General features: G+C 46.4%; 3 protein-coding genes across 6 annotated transcripts in view; 2 read left to right on the top strand and 1 right to left on the bottom strand.

The window, feature by feature from the left end:
• LOC137803152 (LHFPL tetraspan subfamily member 7 protein) overlaps nucleotides 1-12,650 on the top strand; it is a 93,620-nt gene extending 80,970 nt beyond the window's left edge. The window contains exon 3 of the mRNA XM_068601459.1: nucleotides 10,414-12,650. Coding sequence (XP_068457560.1) covers nucleotides 10,414-10,640 — 227 coding nt within the window. The 3' untranslated portion in view covers nucleotides 10,641-12,650. The remainder of the gene's footprint in view (nucleotides 1-10,413) is intronic.
• Nucleotides 12,651-12,724: 74 nt separating this feature from the next.
• LOC137802880 (spermatogenesis-associated protein 22) lies at nucleotides 12,725-16,649 on the bottom strand. Of its 4 annotated transcripts, none has more exons than XM_068601048.1 (8): nucleotides 16,575-16,649; nucleotides 16,092-16,178; nucleotides 15,633-15,770; nucleotides 15,159-15,348; nucleotides 14,520-14,895; nucleotides 14,289-14,448; nucleotides 14,105-14,202; nucleotides 12,725-13,106 (listed from the first exon to the last, which is right to left on the bottom strand). In XM_068601048.1, exons 2-8 carry the CDS (start codon nucleotides 16,129-16,131, stop codon nucleotides 12,915-12,917), a joined length of 1,194 nt encoding a protein of 397 aa, XP_068457149.1. In that variant the 5' UTR covers nucleotides 16,132-16,178; nucleotides 16,575-16,649; the 3' UTR covers nucleotides 12,725-12,914. The 4 variants fall into 4 exon arrangements, with proteins under 4 accessions (XP_068457149.1, XP_068457150.1, XP_068457147.1 ...); XM_068601049.1 differs by having other exon boundaries at nucleotides 16,571-16,638; XM_068601046.1 differs by lacking the exon at nucleotides 16,575-16,649 and adding an exon at nucleotides 16,346-16,560.
• A 1,479-nt stretch (nucleotides 16,650-18,128) lies between these two features.
• On the top strand, nucleotides 18,129-24,763 carry stip1 (stress-induced phosphoprotein 1). Its single transcript, XM_068601036.1, has 14 exons — nucleotides 18,129-18,309; nucleotides 20,318-20,527; nucleotides 20,626-20,767; nucleotides 21,054-21,195; nucleotides 21,503-21,668; nucleotides 21,779-21,905; nucleotides 22,119-22,221; nucleotides 22,665-22,785; nucleotides 22,878-22,974; nucleotides 23,071-23,195; nucleotides 23,279-23,315; nucleotides 23,423-23,526; nucleotides 24,047-24,219; nucleotides 24,301-24,763. Exons 1-14 carry the CDS (start codon nucleotides 18,301-18,303, stop codon nucleotides 24,371-24,373), a joined length of 1,629 nt encoding a protein of 542 aa, XP_068457137.1. The 5' UTR covers nucleotides 18,129-18,300; the 3' UTR covers nucleotides 24,374-24,763.
• The last annotated feature ends 205 nt before the right edge of the window (nucleotides 24,764-24,968 follow it).

The following is a 24,968-nucleotide window of genomic DNA, read 5'->3' as shown; positions in this document are numbered from 1 at the left end:
TGTCACACACACACACACACACACACACACACACACACACACACAACCATTGTTTCCTCACCCCACGTCGTCACGGTGAGAGCGGCTCCCCGCAGTTGATTGATGTGTCCAATCTATCCGCCACTTTCTCTCTTGTGTTATTATTATTTATGTTCCCTCCGTGCATGTGAGCCACTTTGTCTCCGGCGCTAATTCAATCTGCGAGGCGGGCGGCCGGACGCAGCCAGAGATTAGCTTCGGTTAGGCGGCGCTCTGACACGGCGCCGCGGGTCGCCTCGTCAGGGATAAGGAAGTCAAGGACAAGCAATTTGTCTGAGGTGTAAATTCATTTGCAACATCAGGAATAGATGGCGATATGGAAATGAAAGTAATTAAGATGACAGATTGGATGCGGCGCGAGAGGACGGAGACGCTCAGCCGCGAGCCAGAGTTCAGACGGCTCGGCACGCCGGGAGCGGAGCGGCGCCGAAGGCTCCTCGTTTGGCGGCGATGCGGAAATGGAGTCCAGCTGACTGACGGCGAGCTCTGCTGGGCATCGCGCCTCTCCTTCCTTCCTTCCTTCCTTCTTTCTTTCCTTCCTTCTCTTCCTTTGCTTTCCACAGTCGGCGTCCGCGTGATCCTCTTGTCGTTCATTTCTTTCAGATGAACAGTTCGACAATTTGGGGAATTAGGGAGCGCTAGCTGAGAGGATCGATACCACTGTGTGCTCAATATTAAGCGAGAGCTAGCAGCCGCTTAGCGTAGCTTAGCGTCAAGCAAATGGGAACATTACAATTGAGTCTTCGTGGTATCCAGTGAGCTTTAGAGGTGATTATCCGTACCTCTGGACTGACAGACGTGACTTCATATACATTTTCTCATCAAACTGTCGCGCGTTACATTTAGTCCTTTTATTATTCAGTCGCTCTGCATCCTCCACAGACTCATCACAGCCGTGTTCAACCCTCTGATATGATCTCCGAGATGCAAAAGTAAGAGTCCATGAGACTAAACTAAACCTCCTGGACCGAGAGCTTTACCTCTGAGCGGTCTGAGAGAGTCGGTGATAAACAGAGCTATTACTGAGCTGATGGACCGGTCCACCGGCCGGCTCGCTCTGAAGATAGCAGAAGCTATTTTATTGCCCCGCTAATCTCTCCCAACTCTCTGTATTTTATTTCCTCATCGGCTTTCTCTCCCTCCGCTCTCTCTCTCTCTCTTTTATCTCTGTTCGTAGGTCAAGGTCAACAGCTTTTCCTTTTTTCTTCCCGCCTCCGTTTGACAGCCGCGGACCATTTCCACAGAAAACGGTTTGATCCTCTCTTTAAGGAGTCTCTTCCTCGTGGCCGACAGTCCTTCCCAGCGGCTGCAGACAGGCTTTGTGGCGCTCTGAGCTTTGTGGCGCTCTGAGCTTTGTCTCGCGTCTTGATGGGAACAGAAAAGGACCTGACAAATGGATTCCTCTCAGCTATTGTTCATCAAAGGCCACAAGGCCGTCGACCTCTGCTCATCTGCACATCAGCTGGAACTCATTTTGACGGCTTTGTGTGTCTTGAAACTCTTCTTTTCTTTCCGCCTGCTGGTTGTCCGAGACTCTTCCTTGAATCCTTCCTTCATACCTCTCTCTCTCTCTTCAGGAACATTTCTGAGGGAAGTTGTGTTTCAGTCGCCGGCGCGCACGCGATCACCTCCAGCCGAATGTTTCCAGAAAGGCATGTAGTCGGAGGAACGTCGTTAGCATAATTTCCCAGAGGCGCACTGAGCTTAATTATCAACATGTCTGTGTGCAGACTGGAGCACAGCTCATCACATTAGGATGGAGTCCCCGCTGTTTGTGCCCACGCTTCAACGGCTCCCGGCTGACTGCCGAGAGATTCATTGCTTGCGCAGTTCAACTCCCAACAACTCCCAAAACTTTCATTGCTATCGATACGATTCCTCACCGCGAGCTAGCGCAGGGGTCGGAGTAACGGAGCAAACCCGACGCCCACTGAGAGGCGTTACGGTGGAGGACCAGGATGCAGCGCTCAGGTACCGTGAAGGTCGGGTTACCAGCTGCTCCTCCTGTCGGTGGGTGTCCCCGCTGTAGCAAGCTAGCGCTGCTGCTAGCTACCCGCAGCTGCTGTTGCTGCTAGCTCACCGCTGTAGCAAGCTAGCGCTGCTGCTGCTACTGCTTGCGTCTCCACTGCCCGGGGCGGACATCGAGACGAGGCTGGTCCTGCTACCTTCGATGGTTGTCAAGGAGCTAGCAGGGAGCTAGCGGAGAGCTAGCAGCAGCACTAGCTAGCTACAGTGGGGAGCTAGCGTGTACACTCGCTGAAGGTAGAAGCGGCTTGTAACTCGACTGTTATGGTATTTCAACTCCTTTTCTTTTAAAGACTATGGATTCTTTGTACAGAGCACTCCAGCATGGCCTCCTCTTCCTCACGCCCTCCTCCTCCTCCTCACACCCTCCTCCTCACGTCCTCCTCCTCCTCCTTACGCCTTCCTCCTCCTCACTCCTTCCTCCTCCTCCTCATGCCCTCCTCCTCATGCCTTCCTCCTCTTCCTCACGCCTTCCTCCTCCTCCTCACGCCTTCCTCCTCTTCCTCACGCCTTCCTCCTCCTCACACCTTCCTCCTCTTCACTCCTTCCTCCTCCTCCTCACGCCTTCCTCCTCCTCACGCCTTCCTCCTCCTCACGCCTTCCTCCTCCTCCTCACGCCCTCCTCCTCATGCCTTCCTCCTCTTCCTCACGCCTTCCTCCTCCTCACGCCCTCCTCCTCCTCACGCCTTCCTCCTCACGCCTTCCTCCTCCTCACGCCTTCCTCCCCTTCCTCCTCACGCCTTCCTCCTCCTCCTCACGCCTTCCTCCCCTTCCTCCTCACGCCTTCCTCCTCCTCCTCACGCCTTCCTTCTCTTCCTCCTCACGCCTTCCTCCTCCTCCTCCTCACGCCTTCCTCCTCCTTTTCACGCCCTCCTCCTCCTCCTCACGCCCTCCTCTTCCTCCTCACGCCCTCCTCCTCGTCACGTCTTCCTCCTCCTCACGCCTTCCTCCCCTTCCTCCTCACGCCCTCCTCCTCCTCACGCCCTCCTCCTCCTCCTCACGCTTTCCTCCTCCTCCTCACGCCCTCCTCTTCCTCCTCACGCCCTCCTCCTCCTCTTTACGTCCTCCTCCTCACGCTCTCCTCCTCCTCCTCACGCCCTCCTCCTCCTCCTCACGCTTTCCTCCTCCTCCTCACGCCCTCCTCTTCCTCCTCACGCCCTCCTCCTCCTCTTTACGTCCTCCTCCTCACGCTCTCCTCCTCCTCCTCACGCCCTCCTCCTCCTCCTCACGCTCTCCTCCTCCTCCTCACGCCCTCCTCCTCCTCCTCACGCCCTCCTCTTCCTCCTCACGCCTTCCTTCTCCTCCTCCTCACGCCCTCCTCCTCCTCACGCCTTCCTCCTCCTCACGCCTTCCTTCTCCTCCTCCTCACGCCCTCCTCTTCCTCCTCACGCCCTCCTCCTCCTCCCGGCCGGCACACAGGAGGTCGAGGGGATGAAGGAATAAATAGGTGTGCGCTCCTTCGCTGTGTGAGAGAAACAGAAATGATCCGTCTCCATCCTCCATAGGAGATAGGAGGTAGGGAGGAGGAGTGAGGGGATGAAAATACTCCTCGCGTGCGGCCGGTGAAAAGGCAATTTCCTAAAGACACACCACCGTTATCCACTGCCCTTTTTGTTATGCTTTCATTACTGGACACACACATACGCTGTGTGTGTGTGTGTGTGTGTGTGTGTGTGTGTGTGTGTGTGTGTGCTTCCACCTTGCAAACAGCGATTAAATTACGCAGTTAAGACCTCAATCGTTTGAATTTACTGGTGAAACCGCTGTTGACCCCCCAAGTGGTTTGTGTGCCACTGGTTTCCTGCCCCGTTAACTGTGTGTGTACACAAACACTTGTGTCGACTGTGTACACACAATAAAACCGCAGCACTGTGTGTTTACCGCCTCAGGCCGGTGCTGTAAATCAGCCCCTCATTTACATCAGCAACTGAGTTATTAGTGTCTGCACGGGGACCTCACCTGCTCTGTTCACGGCACAGCGCTCCCGTATGGAACGCCACCAGACCAGGTGAGGAAGAGCGAGGAAGAGGAAGACGAGGCAGACGAACAGCAGCTGGCGATGTACAGCCTTTAGACCTGCTTCTCCAATATAGAGACATCTCTCTGGCATATGTTTCCATCATGAAAAACACAGACAGACACAGACACAGATTAACACAAACACAGACACACAAACACAAACAAACACAGACATACAGACACAGATTAACACAGACAGACACAGACAGACACAGACAGACAAACACAGACAGACACAGACAGACAGACACAAACACAGACAGACAAACACAGACAGACAGACAGAGACAGACACAGACTGACAAACACAGACTAACAGACAAAGGAGCGAACTGCGCTGGCAAATTAGAGTGTAGTTGTTGTGTTGCGTTACACAGCTCCAGCTGGAAGGAGGCAGACGACCTCATTGGCTCCAGAGCAGAAACACACCTGCTTTCTTCTCTCTTTCTTTCTTTCTTTCTTTCTTTCTTCTTTCTTTCTTCTCTCTTTCTTTCCCTCGCACTGGATGTGTTTGCAGCCTAAGCTAATGTGACATCAAACAGGTCTGTGGCAGAGTCCGGCCTCAGACTGATGCGAGCGCTCATTCACGGGTCTTTTGAAGTGGAGAGAGGAAAAGTCCTGTCTGGACAGACGAGAGCTGTCTCTCACGAGAGAGGAGGAGAGGACAAGAAAGAGAGGAAAAGAAAGAGAGGACAAGAAAGAGAGGAAAAGAAAGAGAGGACAAGAAAGAGAGGAAAAGAAAGAGAGGACAAGAAAGAGAGGAAAAGAAAGAGAGGACAAGAAAGAGAGGAAGCAGCGCTGCAAAGGTCCACTCGGGGTCTTCATGTCATGTTTTCTTGTTGTTGTATTTTCACGTCTGACTGCTCTTGTCCTGGTGGAGCTGTCTGTCTGTCTGTCTGTCTACATGTCTGTCTGTCTGTCTGTCTACATGTCTGTCTGTCTATATGTCTGTCTGTCTGTCTACATGTCTGTCTGTCTGTCTGTCTACATGTCTGTCTGTCTGTCTGTCTGTCTATATGTCTGTCTGTCTGTCTACATGTCTGTCTGTCTGTCTGTCTGTCTACATGTCTGTCTGTCTGTCTGTCTACATGTCTGTCTGTCTGTCTGTCTACATGTCTGTCTACATGTCTGTCTACATGTCTGTCTGTCTGTCTGTCTACATGTCTGTCTACATGTCTGTCTACATGTCTGTCTGTCTGTCTGTCTGTCTGTCTGTCTACATGTCTGTCTGTCTGATAAGATAAGCAGTGTTAGTCTCTTCTGATATATTCTGCTCTCTGGCTGCAGGGCTCATACATATATTGTATAAGCTGTCCTGTCTCATTTCCACTGTAAGTGTCTTCCTCTTGCTGACGTCTCATTATAAAACTCTTTAAAGTGTCCGTCCACCAGCTCACAGAGGCAGTCAGTTAGTGGAGGTGAACTAAGCTGCAGCTCCGGCTTGAGGCCTGTAAAGCCTTCACTGTCCTCTCTGTCTGGATCCATCACTCACTATACACTGTACTATTATGTACGTTTGCTTGTTCGTTTGTCGCCAAAGACTTTGCATTCAAATGTTCTGCGTATGCGAGCGACCTTCGAGGACTTGGTGCGTTTGAGTAACGTTCGTTCTAGGAGAGAGAGACGAGGTGGGAGCATCTCTGCATGTGATGCAGCTGAACCCTTCTTCCCATCGCTAACAGGGTGATGACATCCGCTCACGGGGGCAATAGAGTTTGATCCGAGGCAGAGAGGTCTGCGAATGTAATGAAAGAGCCCTCGAAGCTCACAGGATTGAACCAGTAATATCTTGGAAAAGAATGAAATTCCATATTAGATCCAAGGTGCATGAATATCTGGGGCTCCAGCAGATTGGATTCCTGACTGGAGCGCGTGGACTCCAGACGACGTCCACGAGGCGCCGCACCGGCGCCGCCGTGATTGGTGTGTCTGTCGGCGTGTGGAACAACCTCGAGCCGCCGAGGCGTCCGTGATGAAAGTGATTCGTTGTCACGCTTGGACGCCGGGTTATCGCACACCTTTCCGACCCCGCAGACCCGTTCAATCTCCTCCTCTCGCTCTCTGCCGCCGTGGCGCCGCTCCTCCGTCTCTGGGAGCAGCTTTGCATTTCCATCTCACCGAGAACGAGGCGCACAAGAGTCTTTGTGTGCTCGTTCAATGTTTTGATTTGGTTTTTGCGACTCTGATCTACCACTCTCACACACACCCCTTCACATAAAGGTATTTGCTGTTCATTAACACACAGGCCTCTGCAGCTGCCTGTGAAAATGGGTCAAAGTCGAGGATGAGCGATGGGATGGTCAGCTCTTCGTGCTTCTGGCTGTTTCTCCTCCAGATACTTTTTATTGTTCAACTCCCTCAGTCTGAAGTGTGCATTAAAACAAGTTGTAAGCATTGAGAAATGCAGCACCACATGAACAGACTTCAAGTTAACACTGCGAGTGGAAACTTTAATATCGCTGGTTTTCCATTCTGCGTATAAACTCACGAGTCCTTCATAGGTTTAATAAGACACATGCAAGCGGCCCCGTGTGTGGAGTTGTGTGTAAAGTTTGCAGTGAAAGTAGGGTGCATTAGTGCCACTGGAAGGCTCTCCATTATTCACTGTCTCATCATCTCCGAGACATTACGATCGCCCGCTGGACTCAGCGCCGCTCATCGGATCGGCCCTGACGTTTCTGTTCCTCTCTGTGGAGCGAGGTCGGGGCTTTGCTCCCCGTGAGGATCTCTTACCGATGCAGAGCGCTAACTGGAGGTCGTGAGGTCAGTGAACTGTCCGCTGCTTCGGCTATTAGGGGCTGATTGATGCTGTTTACTGCCTGGTGGCTCGTGTGCACAGCCCTCTGAACCTGGAGGGGGATGGACTGCTTTATTTATTTATATCAAAACAAAAGCAAGATGGCTTTTGTTTTGTGTTCAGTGTGAATTTTTTAATATATATATATATATATATATATATATATATATATATATATATATATATATATATATATATAAATATATATAAATAAAAACATATATATATACAATATACATAAATAAATATATATATATAAATATTTATAAATAAATAAATATATATATATATATATATATATATATATAAATAAATAAATGAATATATATATATATATATATATATATATACATATATATATATATATATATATATATATATATATATATATATATATATATATATATATATCATCTGTGATGAAATCCAATAAAAGAGGCTTTCCTGCTCTACCTTCCTTTCAGAAAAATTAAATTTCCTATTTAGTTTCTGCTCAGAGTTCAATATTTACTTATTTTTTGCAGCTTTTTTCTCAGAGCAGTCCGGTCTTGTCGTCAGCTCGTTCTCATCTCAGCGGCTTCAGGCGGCCTCGTCCAGGAGAGTCCACATCGCTCACAGGTGATGAAGACTTTCTGCCGTCTTGGTGTCGTGTCAGCCTCTTCCATCACGCTGCCGCTCTTCAGGCGCTCCCTGTGAGACCTGTTGAACATGCGCTGCCCGCCCTGTCGGGGGGAGTCTGCTCCAAGCTTTCTCTGAACCTTCATGGATTCATTCAGAGCTGCAGTGCACACCGGCTGGCATGAAGCCATTCAGTCCTTTGGCATCGCCACGGAAAACACGGAGAAAGAAACAGAGTCTGTGTGTCTGGTTCCTTGTCAAACCTTTGATTGCAACAGTAGATTCAGGCGTGTTAAACTAGTAGCATGCGGCTAATGTAGCCTCGAGCTAAATGTCTGAAGTCACTTTGCTTTAGCTCCCCGTCCCGTGAGTTTATCCATGTTCATGCTTGCAGTCTTCAGCCCCATGCTGCTGTGACTCACGTGACATCATCTGAGTCACTTTGTCAGACTTCACTTGGCTCCCTGCGGAGCCACACAAGTCTTTACACAACAGCCCGAGACCCAGACACCGACTTTGATGTTACCTTTCAAAGGTGTAGCTGCACTTTGGTTAGCTTTCATCCCTCTCAGATCTGAAGTGTGAAATTGATCCATTTGGTGTTAGCCTCTGATATGAAGGTTGATTTTACAGGATTTTTTGATTGTTGTCCTCATTAGTCTTAGAGCCAGTCAGCCCGCGCTGCAGGTTATCTGATCCAGACTCCGTGCGTGCTCCAGGTCTGATTGATCACACACCCTCCCATCCTCACTCTGCCTGCGTTGGTTATTTGGGGGTTGGGCTGCGTTGCTCCTCTCTCATCCGTCCAGCTTTGCTTTTTTTCTCCATCATTCGAGCCCTTCGCTCCGCCAGCGATCAAGAGGCACGAGCCTTTGTGTTGCTTCCACAAGAGCCAGCGATGGCTTGATAAAGAAGGTCATTAAAGCGCCATCAGGCGCTGAGCTTTGAGCCCCGGCAGATGAAACACGGGGGGGGGGGAGCGCTCTGAGCCGGTTGGGGTGGAGAGGCGAACCCTCAATGAACTCCACAGAGAGACGCTTCACAAACAGCACTCGAGAGACACCTCTCCTCCACTCACTCTCTGTGATTCCTCTCTCTCCTCCTCCTCGCAGTCAGTCCCAGAGCCCCCAGTGTGCAACTAGAACACCAGTGAAGGGCTCGCCGCTGCTGGCACGACCCTCCACTGCTGCTAGCACGACCCTCCTCCGCTGCTAGCACGACCCTCCGCCGCTGCTAGCTCGACCCTCCTCCGCTGCTAGCACGACCCTTCGCCGCTGCTAGCACGACCCTCCACTGCTGCTAGCACGACCCTCCGCCGCTGCTAGCATGACCCTCCCTGCTGCTAGCACGACCCTCCGCCGCTGCTAGCATGACCCTCCACTGCTACTAGCACGACCCTCCGCCGCTGCTAGCACGACCCTCCACTACTGCTAGCTCGACCCTCCGCTGCTGCTAGCACGACCCTCCGCCGCTGCTAGCACGACCCTCCGCCGCTGCTAGCACGACCCTCCACTACTGCTAGCTCGACCCTCCGCTACTGCTAGCACGACCCTCCGCCGCTGCTAGCACGACCCTCCGCCGCTGCTAGCACGACCCTCCGCCGCTGCTAGCACGACCCTCCGCCGCTGCTAGCACGACCCTCCTCCGCTGCCAGCTCGACCCTCCTCCGCTGCTAGCACGACCCTCCGCCGCTGCTAGCACGACCCTCCGCCGCTGTTAGCACGACCCTCCGCCGCTGCTAGCACGACCCTCCTCCGCTGCTAGCTCGACCCTCCTCCGCTGCTAGCACGACCCTTCGCTGCTGCTAGAGCGACCCTTCGCGATTTGACTCGTACAGCTGTCGAAGGTCGACGCTCTCACACGAGCGCTGTGTCCGACCGCCCTGCAAAGCAGCGAGGAAAAAAATGGGAATAAAAGAAAACAAGACATCTCCTGAAATCAAGAGAGCGTAATGTGTGTGTGTTGTGTTTTCTTGAGAGACAGCTCTCTTTCACAAGTTCAAGCTTTTTGACCCAGTGAAAACATGTAAACGGGTCCTGACAGTCAGGATGACTGCGAGCAGCAGCGATACAGCCAGCGGCGCGGTCGATAACTGCTTCTGGCAGCGCGGGCTGGGAGACTCAATCTGCAGAAGTGATCCTCTCTCTGGCTGCCCGGACGCTGAGGAGGAAGACTGAGGAGGAAGACTGAGGAGGAAAACTGAGGAGGAAGACTGAGGAGGAAGACTGAGGAGGAAGACTGAGGCAGAGCTTTGTGTCGAGCCGTTTTTAAATGGGTGCAAATGGATTTGAGGAGTGAGTCGGTTTGCATCAGAAGTCTGAAGTCCATCACAGGTCATCAGCGCTTTTGTTGCTCAATATGTTAAAAGCTCCGTTTGGCCACCGCTGGACCCTTAAATCTATGGAGGTCTTGATTTATTTATTTTGATGTAACACCGGCTGTAAATCATCAAGTCACTGATGAAGTGTCTCATTTACTCACTGAAGTGTTTTTCACTAAACCTCTACTGCCACCAAGTGGCTTTCAGCTGCTCACAAGACCAGGAAACAAGAACATGAGTCAGGATTCAGACATTGTGACCAGTGGACTTTTCCATGACTTTAAACCAAATGTCCATGATCCAACTTTTAGGAAAATCTGTGTGTGAACAGTAAAAACTGATAAAATGTAGTATTTAAACTATGAATATAACACATTTGCAGGACTTTTACTACACTTTTGGGGATTTTATTATTTTCCAGGCCTGGAAAATAACTATTTTTAAACATTTCCAGGTTTTCCATGAGCGTAAGAACCCCGATGTGTGTGCAATCAATGAAACAGCAGAATTACATGAATGAATAAGCACTTTGGATGCATTAGGAAGTAATGTCTTTGTGCGTTCACCTGTCTAACCCGCTTCGTCTCCTCTGCAGTGTTCATCATGGCCGCCGGGCTGCTGGTCTACCCCTTCGGCCTCAACTCCTCTCTGGTGCGGTCCTTCTGCGGCGACTCTGACATCTACTACGCCGGCGAGTGCCAGATCGGATGGGGCTACATGCTGGCCATCGTGGGAGTCATGCTCACCGTCTTCTTGCCCTTTTTCGCCAAATATGCACCGAAGGAGCAGCTGTCCCCGACCCCCCTGCCCACGCTGTTATAGTGCGTCGATACGTCTCGTTTCCCCTCCTCACCGGCTGGATGTCACGGAGAGACGACCTGCATCCCGCGTTTTAAAGGCGGTGCTGTTCAACTAACACTGTCTTCCTGCATCCGTTACGTGGCTATTCCAGATTCAGTTCCTTTAGACGCAATGTTTTACACATTTTGCTGCGGTTTTGATTTTGACTACGACGCAGTCAGAAGAGTCGAGGAGCTCATTTCTAAACGATTTAAGGAAATTACTACAAATAAGTGTTTTTTCTCTCTTTTTTCTCTTCCTTTCTTTTGCGGGAAACGAGTCGACATTTGTAACATTCCAAAACAGACGAGCAGAAAGAGACTTTCAGCATGAGATCGCGTGGCGGTGGAGGTTTGAACATGCGACTCAGTGGTCACTTTGGTGTTTAGAAGACTGAGGATGCGATGTGTCGCGTTCGGGCTGTACATCAGAGCCGCTGTTTGAGGTTTCTAAATACCACGTTGAAAAAAAAGGGAAATCTGATGCTGTGAAAAGGTTTTTGCTCCTCTGACTTTTCCTGCCTTCCAGTCTGGTGACCGGGCGTTAAAACCAGCGTCAAGACGACGTTTGTGCTTTTAAGGACTGTGCATTTAGTGAGAAGAGGGCAACGGACACAGCATCAGTCTCTTCTAAATGTTATGTTGGGATACTGCATCCTTTTGTTAACCTTTTCCCCCCAGAACTGTTTGTGTAACGTAACCCGCTTGTTAATCATGAAACAGTCGTTTTCTGTCTCCAACACACAATACTAAACACTCTAATTCAGGAAAAAAGAAATGGTTGCAAAAGGCCGGGAGATGTGGGACCTTTGTGAAAAATGCATGAAGAGATGGGCTTTGTTATTGGTAGAACAATTGATCTAGATTTTAAATGTGATCTGACCAACTTGTGCCTTTTAACATAACCAAGACAAGTGTTTAATACAATTATCAGGTTATCATCCTTTTTCTGCTGAAGAACTGTGGATCCTGTTGTGTGATGTGTTAATCTTATTATATTTCCCTCTCAGAGGTCTTTCTCCCGTTCTCCACGCAGTGTGATCTCATTAACTTCAGCAAACGTTCCGGAGGATAAAAAAAGAAGAAGAAGAAGAAGAAGTCTTCTAATCCTCGGAGGTAACGGCGGAGAGAGAAAGGAGAAAAAAGCAAATAGTGCTCCGTGTTGCTCTGGACATTTTTGCCAATTATCCAGAAGAGGTAAATCACTTGAATCGCGACATTAAAAGGTTGTGACTCGCAGCTGACGGATTAATTCCCGGCATCCTTGTCTTACGTGATTTAAAAATTGAGTGGTTGAGGAGGGAGCTGTACAAATTAAACTCTGCCTTTATCTGTGCTGAGCCGACACGTCATCCTCATTATGTGTGAAGCGTTAATGTTAAAAAAGATAATTTGCTCCACTGGTAAGCTAATGTGTTGCTGTGTTTTTAGCGTGGATCCACTCCTCCTTCTCAACGCTTGGCACCGCTCCTCATGTTCCAAGGACAAAATGTCTACTTCTCCATTTACACTGCCAACTCCATCAAGCTAGACTCCCTTTCCTAATGTGTGTGTGTGTGTGTACTCGTGTTGAATAATGGGTTGGATTTTGCTAATGAGTTCATCTTCTAATATTTCTCAAATTCGGGTTCCCATAATGACGTGTCCTGACATTGAGCAAATGGCTGTGATTCTGTTGCCACATGTGAAAGAAGGTCCTGAGAGTCGTGTTGTGTGTGGACCTCATGCTGTGCTTCACCGTGCGACGGCTCACTGGACTTATCCCTCTATGTGTTAACCCATCGTGTGTAACGTCTCAGCACTGGTGAAACTGTTTTGGTAGAGTAGAGTTATTGTTTTGTTTTTCCATTGTGATGTTTGACTGTAAATAAACTAACTGTACTTGGTATCACATGTTATTCCTAACTGCCCAGTTTTTCAAAGATATATTTTGAGATATGACCTCATCGTGTTTGCTTTTACCTGAATTAACCTCTAAACAATGTTTGCTGTTCTGTGCATTTTTCTTTGTAATAAAAACATTTCAGAAATTACGAAAAGAAAAGAGAGGCTTTGCTTTCCCTTCAAAACAACTCTTTTATGTATTTGTGAACAAAACAGCGCAACAGCACAACAGCGCCCTTTACAAAACAATTTAAAAACTGCTTTAAACATGCTTCTGTAACTTCTACCCTTAACAACAGAGATCTATTCCCATCAACTACGGTGTACTCTTCCTTCAGTGCTGCTCTGCTAACGATACCTGCCGTCCTCTTGCTCAGACTTCACGCAGTAGTTTCACCAGCGCCCTCATCTCGGCGTCGCAGGCCTTGACGGCCTCCTGAGCGTTCCTCAGCTCCGAGGGCCGGCCGGGTCTGACGGACACACACACCAGGACGTCTCTGCCGGGGTCGTAGTTTCCCACACAGCGATGGACCTGACCGCGGATCAGACGGGGCAGTTCCTGTTCCTGTTGGACAAGTGAAGAGGAAATCAACTTCCAGTGCTGTTTTACGTTCTGCCAATACTTCAAATACATAAATCATGGTAAAGGCCGGTGTCTGCGCTCCGTCCGTTATAAACAGAAGATGCTGTCGCTTGTATATATTATTTATACAACTAAAGTTTGCTGCTCCCAGCCTTTACTTCAGTGAATGTCATTACAACTTCTCTGCTTCACCTGGAACCTCACAGCACAGGTGAGCTTAACACACCAAATTGGATGCAAAGTCATTAACGGCACAACTATTTTACCCATCTTCCTCCACCTTCACAGTCCTTTCTGCTCACTGCTAAGATATTATAATAATGAAACCTGAGTTGCATTTTAAAGTATTTTCATTGTACTTTTAGTAAATACTGCAGCTGCACATAGTTTTACATGCAGTATACTTTCAATTGGGACAAACTACTTTGTCGTAATATTGCTCCTTCACCTTTGAGCCACTTGCTCATGTACACTAAACAGAGGAATATGAGTCAGAATATCCAGAAAAAGATGCTGGCTTGTATACTGCAACATGCAACCGGATGATCGAGGACATCCCTTCAGTCTTTTTTCTGTTCTTGACATACAGTATTATGTATTGGGTCTTACGACTGTTTTCTTTCTCTCTGATGGAGCACGAGTTTGTGTTATTTATACAACATGATTCCTATGACCTCTAATAGATTAGATTGACTTATCTGTAATTAATGTTTTAAAAGACAACAAAACACTGTTAATGTTGGGGAACAGTCCTTTGAGAGTTTGAGTAAGTAAACGCCTCTAAAATCAGACAAAACATTATGTTGACAGTAAGATATTCATACAAACTGCTATCAAACATGGATAACATAAAATCACTGTGAGTGAAAAGCCATTACTTCATGATTGAAGCTGAGGAGACATGAAGTTCATGTGAGCAGATGGACATCGACACGTTCATTCCATTTACTTCTAAACAGGAAGCTCGTTTCCCAACTCACGTTTTCATAGAAGACACACGTCACGACCTCCTTCCCGTCTCTCAGGAGGAAGTTCTTCGCTCCGTGGCGACCCAATGTGACGGCAGAGTCTAGGGTAGCTGTAGGAAGAGCACAGCCTGGTTAACGGTGTTTAAAGTACTTAACAGCACACATTAAAGACCGCAGCAACTCCTAATCAACTGACCAAATATCTCAAACATGTACGGGACTTTGTCTTTGAACTGGCTCCAGTGTCTCATGCCATCAATCACTGAAGTCAGGATCCTCAGGGAGTTCTCGATGGCTGGCTTCATTGGGAATCTGTCCTGCTTAGCATGAACACAAATGCTGCACTGATCACAAGCCTATCAAGACACATTAATAGCACATTTGTAAATCTTTGCATATTAGTATTATTATCATATTTTCTTTTTACCTGAGTTTGAGTTTTTTGCACAGTCTGAGGTTGATTTGTGCTCCTGTTTCCCTCAAAGAGGGATGGTTGCGGCCCAAAGCTGTTAGTGAACTTCCAGGAGTTGTTTTGTGGCAGCGCTGCACGAGCAGACGGCCTGACGGGCGTTGGGACAGGAGCAGGCAGAGGCCTGGGCTGCTGAGAATACTGATGTGTGGGATTGGGCGGTCTGTAAGATGCCGCTGACTGCTGACCCGTCTGAGAGAACGCAGTATGGGGTTTGGGCTTCATCTGTGCACTCTCACTGATGTGGGCGGCTTGATATCTGCTCTGTCCAGAGATAGCACGAGGGCTAAAGTGCTGTTGTCTCATTGGGTTGATGGGCTGTCCCATCTCAGAGCTAAAAAATGAAAATACATTTTCTTATTTTCACAGATTTGGGATGTAAAATTAAAACCCAGCACACATCAAACACCAGCCAGACTTTAGTCTCCACTCTCTCTTGTCATGAGCCGATCTTATTACAGTAAAAGATGTACGTTGGTGGTCTCCATATTTCTGGAAACTTCTCTGGTGTCTGTCAGGGTAACTACCCTATTTTTTATTTTGAGAATATAAATATTCAACCATCATACTAATGGTCAGTGAGTCCTTATAACACACCTTGTGCTTTCAACTTTGTATGGATGGGCTATGGGTGTATACGTTCTCATTGCAGGGGCAGGTCCAGGTGCAGGTCTGTTGCTGCCATACTGCTGGGGTGCAGGAGATGATAAGATGCCCTGCCTGCTCCACTGGTGGCTTTCTGGAGCAGCAGAGGACAGCCCTGAGGCCTGGTAACGTCCATAGGTACCTGAGGAGAGGAGCGTTCTCATAGCAGCCTTCTTTGTCTGTAGCTGTGCAGCTTAATTCATGTGTAGACGTTTTACAATATTGTCCTAGGCTTTATGTAGAAAGGTCTCAATTGTGTGACTCAACAGGAGATGGTGATTTTGACGTTGTGCCGAACATAAATTAACATGCAGGGGCAACTTTGCATTTCTAAAATATGTATATAGTTTATATTTTTCTTTGGGTGTACTGCCACCTAGTGACAGAAACACATTAGAAGCTTAAACAGCAAACTGAGAGCTTCACCTGATGTGCTGGGAGATGCAGCCGAGCTGGCGCTGGTTACGTATTCACTGTGGCAGAAGAACTCGTTCTCAGAGGGAGCGGACGTCAGAGGAACTCTGTTTCTTTTCTTCTGGTTGAAGATCGGCACAGGGAGGCAGCCTGGTGGACACAGCACAGAAAACACGTCAACATATCCGACTGTCCAGTCGTACATGATGAAGTACATTAGGCTGGGCAGGACATGATATTTCACATTTTAATTTGATAATTGAAATATTGAAGAACAAATCACATTTTACCTCCTTAAAATTAAATTGTACAGACAAATACCGTCGAAAACAAGCAGAACCCACTTCTTATTGTGTTATTTTTTACATAATGTTACACCACAAAAAAATTACCACTGAATCTAGTAACCTATTAATATGAGGAAATTAGTATATTAGTGTGGGAGTTGTGAAATACATGTCTTTTGCCAACCTGCTGGTAGCCTGATGGGCTGGTTTTCCTGTCTCCTCATTGTGATGCTTGAAAAAAACTGCTGCTCCAACTCTGGGGTTTTATTACCTAATGTACAGAAGAGAGGCACCAAATACACATTAAATGGAAAATACCTTAAACCTGCTCCGGTTAGTGTTGGTCACCCACTCAGTTGGAAATACTTTGACAAGTTAAGCAAGTTTAAATGTTAAGGCCTTGTTAGTTTAGCAACAACTAACTACCCTTTATCTTACAGTAACTTAGCTGGTGTAGCATACTGGTAGTAAGCTAGCTAGCGAAAACGCTGTTATTTTGACAGGTCATCTCACTGGTGACGTCACAGGTGGCCTATAACGTGAAAGTACAGCTACCAGTTACCGCTTTTGCTTTTGCGAACCCACAGTGTTTTCTATCAACATTGTACAAAACTACTAACTAATAATTTGTTATTAAAAAAATCACAAGAGTTACAAACTTACTGACAATATTGAGACGAAAAGTCGTTTTCTGTTCAGAACCTTGGAAAGCGGCACGCGCCAATTCACCAGTGACACGTGTTGCCTTCAGGCTCCCGGAGAAAGCTCGGAGGTCCTAACTACCACTCAGAGGGGATTCATATACTTTAAGTCAAAAATACGGACAGCCGTCATTTGTGACTTACAGCGCTGGTTTGTGGTGCGTTTACAGACAAAAGGGACGAGGGGCCATTCATGTTTTAGTTTTATCTTTCCTCTTGCTTGAATGTTTAATTGTATTTCTAACCACAACTAGTTGTATTATCATAACTATCAATAATACAAAGGTAAAATTATACAGCGTCTCTTTAATGAATGTTTGTGAAAATAATGGAAAATAGGTCACGTCAAGATAGATATGAATGAACAAGTGAAGAAGTAGAATAAGAGACAGGGAGCAGAGCTGCAACAAGGGATTTTATTACTTTTAAATCTTATTTCTAGACACAAGTGTCAGCCTCTCTCCCTCATCTATGATGGGATCGTGCTGGCAAAATTCCCATCTGCACTCATGGCTGCAATGCTGTGCTCACCCGTGGAGCACCATTGAGTCCTGCTGTGAGGTGAGCTTAGGGGATGAACTGCAGTAGATGTAGATTGTTGGAGAGTCAATAAGGAAAGACAAGTCAAAGGCTACACACCTACCTGCCCTTAGTTTTTTCGCACAGAGCCTTCGGCTAATCTCAGTCTTAGTTTGTCTGTGTGCGACATCCCTGCTGAGAGTCCAGCAGCAAACCTTCACACAAACACACATGCACACGCACACACACCCTCTCTGTCTTGTGTTTCCTCATTCTGTGAATCCATGGCAACAGCAGTATGAATGGTCTATTCAGGGATGGCCTCCACAGCATCCAAATTTGCATCTGAGAAATTATGAATCATCAATAAGTTGTGTAGTTGAACAAAACTCATCATTTTAAGCTGCTGCCCGAATCCTCTGAATCCTCTGAATCTCGTTCATCTCTGCTCTGGAGTCCAAAAAAGAATTATTCAGAGACTGAGTCATGATTGCTTTAGCACCACTTATGTTCTAAAGTCAAACAATGAATACATAAATGATATCCTCATGTGGGTGGTTCATATAATGTCTGCTAAAAGGAGATTGTGCTTTGACAAAGCAGCAGGTCTGATGGGCAGCGCCGTGTAGTTATAATGACTTATCATGTGTTGCATTATAAAGATGCCATACAGTATAATATGTATTAATGACGACGCCATATGATAACACATCATATAACATTACACATTACCTTAAAATGTTTTACTCATGATTGTATTAAGATATTTGTTTCTGTGCATACTAACAACTTTCAAATTAAGCCTAATTTATGAAAAAAAATAATAATAAGTGACCTACATAATTGTTTCCCTTTTGAGGTTTGCTTTCCCATTTCCAGCCATTGTCCTCGTGAACCCACGTGTCCTCAACGCATTTGCAGTTGCACAACTCTGAACAGTTTAGAGAGCGAGGAGGAGCACGTCTTGTATAACGTCAACACGTCCTTGTTGTATTCCGTCATCTTCTGGACGTTTCCGCGAGAAGGCTATATATTGTCCCTCTGAATCTCCCGTGAGACGTAAAGCGGAACGCTGTTTGCGGATTTCGTACTTCCCAAACTGGCAACTTGCGTGTTATTCAGGGGGAGGCGCTAGTCCGCAGTAGTTTCTGGAAGGAACCTCATGCTTGCACCATGGAGAAAGTGAGTGTCATGCAACTATCTTGATAATTATTTAACATTCAATGTTTCCTACACATATTGCCGAGTTCATTTTATTTGTACGTGTTCTGATTGTAATGATTTGTATAATATTCTAGTAAATCCACTTTTTACGCTGGAACTTCACTGTTTGCTAATATCGGACCGATAGCTAGCTAGTTAGCTTAGCGTCAATCTGGTAGTAATGTGTGGTAGCTGTTTTGCCGATGTTGTCTGATTGGACCAGAGGCTGTTGCCCAATAACACACATTATGGATAACTATCACCCACAATGTGCTGGAACTGGATTCCCCATTGTGCAAACGTATCCACCGTTTGGTTGAACCATTTGTCCACCTGTGTACAGTCGTAGCTAATTTATGACGGCACACGTCAAGGTTAGCTAACGTTAAGTGTTAAGCTAGCGCACATGACTTAAAATGTACCACAGCTGCGTTGTCGTTGAAAACACTACATCACGGTTGTCCTGCCACTGTGGCCCTCGTCTGTGACTCGGTATAACTAACAAAGCACTTCCACAACCCCCTTTTGCAAATCGCCGGCAATATACTGAATTAACTAGCTACAATTGAGCTAATAACGTTAAGCTAACATGAACTAGCTTACTATGAGGACTCTACCGCGAATAAAGTGACGGGAAAAAGGACACCGTAATTATGCCAGTCGGCACACGCCTGCTTTAAAACGTTGTGCCACAGGACTGGCAGCTGAACTGCGACAGTCCGTCTCTCGCACATGCTGCGGGAGTATTTTTGGATCCGCTTCAGCAGCTCTCAGCCCGGAGGATCATTGGTGATGCACACGGCTCCGCTGTCATGGCTACAGCCGCAGTTTGTCGTCGAAGCCGCGTCTTCTTGACATTTCTGTAACCGAGCAGTTCGTGTTTTTCACGATGATTTCATTTTGAAACCGTACATCTATTATACATGCATATACATCCATGTGTATTGTCATGCCCGGCTCATAACTTATTTGGCAAAACCTTATAGTGGATGAGGAGCCTAAGCACCTGGCAGGTGTCAAGAGGTCAGTCAGACTTTTTGATCACCTACAATATGTCCATATCTACTTGCATGAGCAGCTTACTCACATTGCTTCTAAAGAGTAATACACTTCCAGATTCCATTTTAACTGTTTGGCGGTACAGCTTCCTGATACACTAGTGCCCGTAGCCTAAAGAAAGATCCATGATCAATAACTATTAGTCCTCGATGAGAGAAACCTTCTTCTTCATCCCTTCTGAGACTTCATCTGATAATAGTTTAGCCAGTACAACCATGGTGTACTGGCTGAAGTGTATATGCAGCTGCTTGCATGTCTTCGGATCAGACTAATTTAACAGATTTTAACATTTATCTAAGTTCTAAATGTTGGAAATATACAGACATTATTCTGGAAACATTTCTTATTTAAAAGAAATAGTCAAGCACTTGCTTTATATTAACTGAAAATCCTCCCCATTGTTTACTAAAATCCTAGCCCACAGCATCACATTGCAATGTTTCTATGTTCTATCTTCATGCTTTGCAAATGTTGTAATGGGTTTTGGCTGGGTTACGTCTGGTGACCGCTGAGGTGAAGTCATGCCCTTTAACACATTGTTTTTAGCCTGTGACAATGGGATGGAGAGCCTCTTCTTACACTGATGCTTCTTTCGGCTCAGTGTTAATGATTCCATCACATCTTGTGGAGATGGAGTGTAATAGCATGTCGATTGGCAACCAGCAAGAGGTGTTGGACATCAATCAGTATATTCGCACACAGAGACAGTGTTTATTTTCTGGAACTGACTTTTTATACTGTAAGCAGACCACCAGGTTAGATTATACGTTGTATTATTACAGCTAAAAGAATAGATTGCACCTGGAGAACAGATGCAATAAGATGTCTTTTATGTTGTCTGATTCAATTAAGAGATGTGCGTGTTGCCTCTGTGTAATAGTGATACATCAGTTTATACTTCATTTGATAATATCTTCTTCTCTTGCAGGTCTCAGCATTGAAAGACCAGGGCAACAAGGCACTGAGTGCAGGAAACATTGATGAGGCCGTACGCTGCTACACCGAAGCTGTGGCCCTTGACCCTTCCAACCATGTCCTGTTCAGTAACCGCTCAGCTGCCTACGCCAAGAAAGGCAACTACGAGAATGCTCTCCAGGACGCCTGTCAGACCATCAAGATCAAGCCGGACTGGGGCAAGGTGAGATGTCAATTGTTCGGCCATAATTTTGTTGACAAGATATGTTGGAATTTAAATTTAGACGGCAATTTACAGCGTTTCTGTTTTTGATCATCCAGGGCTACTCCCGCAAAGCTGCAGCGTTGGAATTTCTTGGCCGATTGGAGGACGCTAAAGGAACTTACCAAGAGGGACTCCGGCAAGAGCCAGGCAATCAGCAGCTGAAGGAGGGTTTACAGAACATCGAGGCCCGGCTTGCAGGTGTAACATTGTTGAATTTGTGAAGCCTTTTTATTCTGTAGAAAAAGTGGCATGTAATGTGGGAAGTCATTATCCACCTACCTGTGTAAAATCACATCGTAAGTGCTCAGGTTTTCAAAGAGAGTGGGCAGTGCACTTGGGTTTTAAGTGTTGTGATTCATTCAGACAGGGTTCAAGTCGTGGTGGTTGCAGAGGAGAGAACGCCGGCTGAATTTAATCCTCGACCAGTGCAAGATGTTTCTGTGTGAACATATAAATTACACACAGATTTGTTTTGCTTCCCCAGAGAAATCAATGATGAACCCCTTCGCCATGCCCAACTTGTATCAGAAGCTGGAGAATGATTCTCGGACCCGCGAGCTCCTGGCGGACTCCAGCTACAGAGAACTGCTGGAGCAGCTCAGGAACAAACCGTCGGACCTCGGCACGTATGTGCATTTAGAAAAATGTTTTTACACCTACAAGTTACGGATCAAGAAGATGGTTTCTTTGGGTAGCATTACAGAAAGTCTAGAAAATAATTGATAAATGTTGTTGCTTGGTGACAGTACAGCAATACAAAGTGTTTGGACACCCCGTCATCCCAAATATATATTTTTTTATTTGCGGAAAATCATCTTTTGTGTTTGAATTCTATAAAATCTAAAAAATAAGAAATGCATCATACGTGAGTTGATTTTGAAATCGTGCAGCCTGAGTATTAGAAATGCATTCTTTTGCTTGACTGTCCTGTAGGAAGCTGCAGGATCCCAGAGTGATGACCACTCTCTCTGTGCTGCTGGGGCTGAACCTCTCTGAGATGGAGGAAGAAGAAGAGCCCACTCCTCCTCCTCCCCCCAAACCCAAAGAGGCTCAGCCGCCGCCTCCCAAAGAGGAAAACCTTCCTGAAAACAAGAAAAAGGTGAAAAATGATTCAATTGTACTTCACACCTGTCATGAGTTTTAAGCCCTTTTGTGTCTGCTGATGAAGTTTTTATTTATTTTATCCTCCTGTTTTAATTTTTCCAACAGGCCTTGAAAGAAAAAGAACTTGGGAATTCTGCGTATAAGAATAAGGACTTTGAAGTGGCGCTGAAACATTACGAAGAAGCAGTCCAACACGACCCCACCAACATGACCTACATATCTAATCAAGCTGGTACATGTCCTCAGACAGGAAAACAAATGCTAGCCTCTCACATTTGAGCAAAAACAATGCATAAAACAAGACGATAATTCAGAATTTCTCATATGCAGCATTAGTGTTGCAATGTACATGCAGCTCATTTCAACAAGAATAGAAAACTGACATGATTTTAACCTTCAGTGCAGAGTGTGAATATTAAACGTACATGTTGTTGTTCTGCTTCAGCTGTGTACTTTGAGAAGGGCGACTATGAGAAGTGCCGAGAGCTCTGTAACAAGGCCATAGACGTCGGCAGAGAGAACCGAGAAGACTACAGACAAATTGCAAAGTGAGTTCTGTCAACAGCACTTCTCTGGTTTAGTTTGTTCTTTATTTGTGTATTTACTGGAGCGACTCCAACCAATCAACCTAGAGGGTGGACGGCTGCTTTGTGGGTCTTTTTAGGATCTCTTATAGATACTCGCTTACTTATTTACTTTGTTATCTGGATGGGGAAAGACATGCAGCTAACTAGCATGACCAGAGAAATGTTCTGATTCATGAACCACTAGGTGGCAGTGTTGCTCCATTACTCCCAACATGTTGATGTAAGACGAGTTATCTGTTTATTCAACTTGATAATTGTGCTCAAGAGTACAAAGGTGGTTGTGACTGTGGCTCCTGTTCTTTTGTTTTATAATTATTACTGAACTGCTCCTCCATGTTAGAGTCTCCACTGCATTCTGACGTCATAACACGTTTGTATTTTCCTTTCGTCTCCTCTCTGTGCAGGGCTTTTGCCAGGATTGGAAACTCGTACTTCAAGCAGGAAAAATACAAGGAAGCGATTCAGTATTTTAACAAGAGTTTGTCGGAGCATCGCACACCCGACGTCTTGAAGAGGTGTCAGCAGGTGCAGTGCACGCTGAATGTTAGATGTGGACGGAGAATGAAAACGCATGTGCACACCTGACTGCTACCTTGAAACTTGAATTGTCTCCGCAGGCAGAGAAGATATTAAAGGAGGAGGAGAAGATGGCATACATCAACCCCAACTTGGCCTTGGAAGAGAAGAACAAGGGCAACGACGCCTTCCAGAAAGGTGTGTGTGATAGTTGTCGTGCGTATTTGTTGCTCGTTGTCGTTTGATTCTTCTTTCAAGACCTTGACTGGAGATGAACTCCTCTTCATCCTACAGGAGACTACCCCATGGCCATGAAACATTACTCGGAGGCCATCAAGAGAAACCCAAAGGATGCCAAGCTCTTCAGCAACAGAGCTGCGTGCTACACGAAGCTGTTGGAGTTCCAACTGGCCCTGAAGGTACGGAGCGTCCTCACCAAGCGTCTCTGTTCAAAACTCTAACCTGACAAAAGATTTTGATAATCTTTCTTTTCATTTGTCAGGATTGTGAAGTGTGCATCCAACTTGACCCCTCCTTCAGTAAGTATCACACTTTGTCCTGAATACCATTTTAATAAAGTAGTGGTTTCTACTCTAGAATTTAGATTCAGGAACAGCGCCTCTAATTTAAAGCCATCTATCCTCAGTAAAAGGCTACACACGTAAAGGAGCTGCCCTGGAGGCCATGAAGGACTACACAAAAGCTGTGGACGTGTACCAGAAGGCTTTGGACCTGGACTCTTCCTCAAAGGTAATTTATAGGTTCTTACACAGCTCAGAAACATCTGGAAGGATATTTGTGAGTTCCCAGGATTGAGCAAAAGTGTGGATATATAAACATACTCGTGTGCGTTCAAGTAGTGTAAGAAGTAAAGTGAATTGATTGTACTTTCTCAAAGGTGTAGTCTCGTTGTTATGAAGAGTGACTGTAGAGAGGAGCTGCTGTTGGTGAGAACAAAGCCATGAATCAGAGGAATAAAACTTTATGTTCTTGTTGTTTCAATGCGGTTACATTCTGAAGCACATAAACACACACACACACACACACACACACACACACACACACACACACTGACAAACCTGCAGCACGGTGCCCCGGGCCCCCGTCGTCCTGCTGGGGCCCGTCTGCTCTCTGTCACAATACAATCTGAATAAATGCCGAGCAATAAAATCTATAAAACAAAGTTTGACGTGTTGGAAGTGCTCTGTGATGACGGAATATTAACTGCCGGTAAAAAAAAATTTCATCACTTTCCAATTCCCACATTCAGGAAGCCACAGAAGGCATCCAGCGCTGTATGGTCAGTCAGACCATGAGGAACGACAACCCCGAGGAGGTGAAGCAGAGGGCCATGTCTGACCCCGAGGTGCAGCAGATCATGAGCGACCCGGCCATGCGCATGATCCTGGAGCAAATGCAGAAGGACCCTCAGGCGCTTAGCGAGTAAGTTTACGACCATTCCAGTGTCGCATTCTGTCTCTCTGCATGAAGAAGCTCACGTTGTTGTTTGTGTGTGCTCCTCAGCCACTTGAAGAACCCAGTCATCGCTCAGAAGATTCAGAAACTCATTGATATCGGACTGATAGCCATTCGTTGACGAGCACCAAGAGACTTCAAGACGGCAGTGGATCAACGTACAAATCCCTCCAAATATTACTTCCTCCTTTCTTGCCTTCAAATTCGAAATGAAAATGTTGTTCGTCTCCCTGAGACTTTGTGTGTATGTTAGGGTTCTCTTTTTTTTTTTATCAGTTTCACAACTTTTTCATTGTATTTAAGAAAGCATCTTGTATGTCATCTGGAAAAACTTCAGGGCTCCAGAGAACATCTGAAAGCGGCACAGTTCAGTGCACTAACACGCGCAGTGTTTTAAAGGGGAAATCCACCCTGAAGCAGATCACATATTCCTGTTGGTTTAAGGAAATGCAACAAAAAGAAACCGAGGAATTTCTACACTCAAAATAAAGATTGTAATGTAGATCACAAATTGAAATGGTCAACATTGGTCATTGTTCGAACTCTTTTGTCCTCTTCTAGACTAGACATGATGCTGAATCCATCTGCGTGTCTCTCAGATGGAGCTCCTGACTCTTTAAGCATGTTGGGCATTACTTTTCTACTTTACCAAAATATTTACAACTTATTTTTTTAGCTTTGCCGTCTTTGGCCTTTATGAGTGATAGTATTTGTGT

The sequence above is a fragment of the Clinocottus analis genome, unplaced genomic scaffold (genome assembly GCF_023055335.1).
Source record: "Clinocottus analis isolate CAN_PGR_092001 unplaced genomic scaffold, fCliAna1.0.p SCAF_5, whole genome shotgun sequence".
Taxonomy (NCBI): domain Eukaryota; kingdom Metazoa; phylum Chordata; class Actinopteri; order Perciformes; family Cottidae; genus Clinocottus; species Clinocottus analis.
Note: the sequence above shows the minus strand (reverse complement) of the source record. Positions and strands in the feature narration are given on the sequence as shown.

Excerpts from the sequence above, each read along its gene's own strand:
- stip1 (XM_068601036.1), top strand. Across the intron at positions 23,196-23,278 it reads AGTTCCAACTGGCCCTGAAG|GATTGTGAAGTGTGCATCCA; the intron begins GTACGGAGCGTC and ends TTCATTTGTCAG. Across the intron at positions 23,527-24,046 it reads ACCTGGACTCTTCCTCAAAG|GAAGCCACAGAAGGCATCCA; the intron begins GTAATTTATAGG and ends TCCCACATTCAG.
- LOC137802880 (XM_068601046.1), bottom strand. The coding sequence starts at position 16,367 with ATGCTACACCAGCTAAGTTACT. Across the intron at positions 14,449-14,519 it reads TGCAAAAAACTCAAACTCAG|GCTTGTGATCAGTGCAGCAT; the intron begins GTAAAAAGAAAA and ends GTGTCTTGATAG. Across the intron at positions 14,203-14,288 it reads GTACATGTTTGAGATATTTG|CTACCCTAGACTCTGCCGTC; the intron begins GTCAGTTGATTA and ends CTCTTCCTACAG.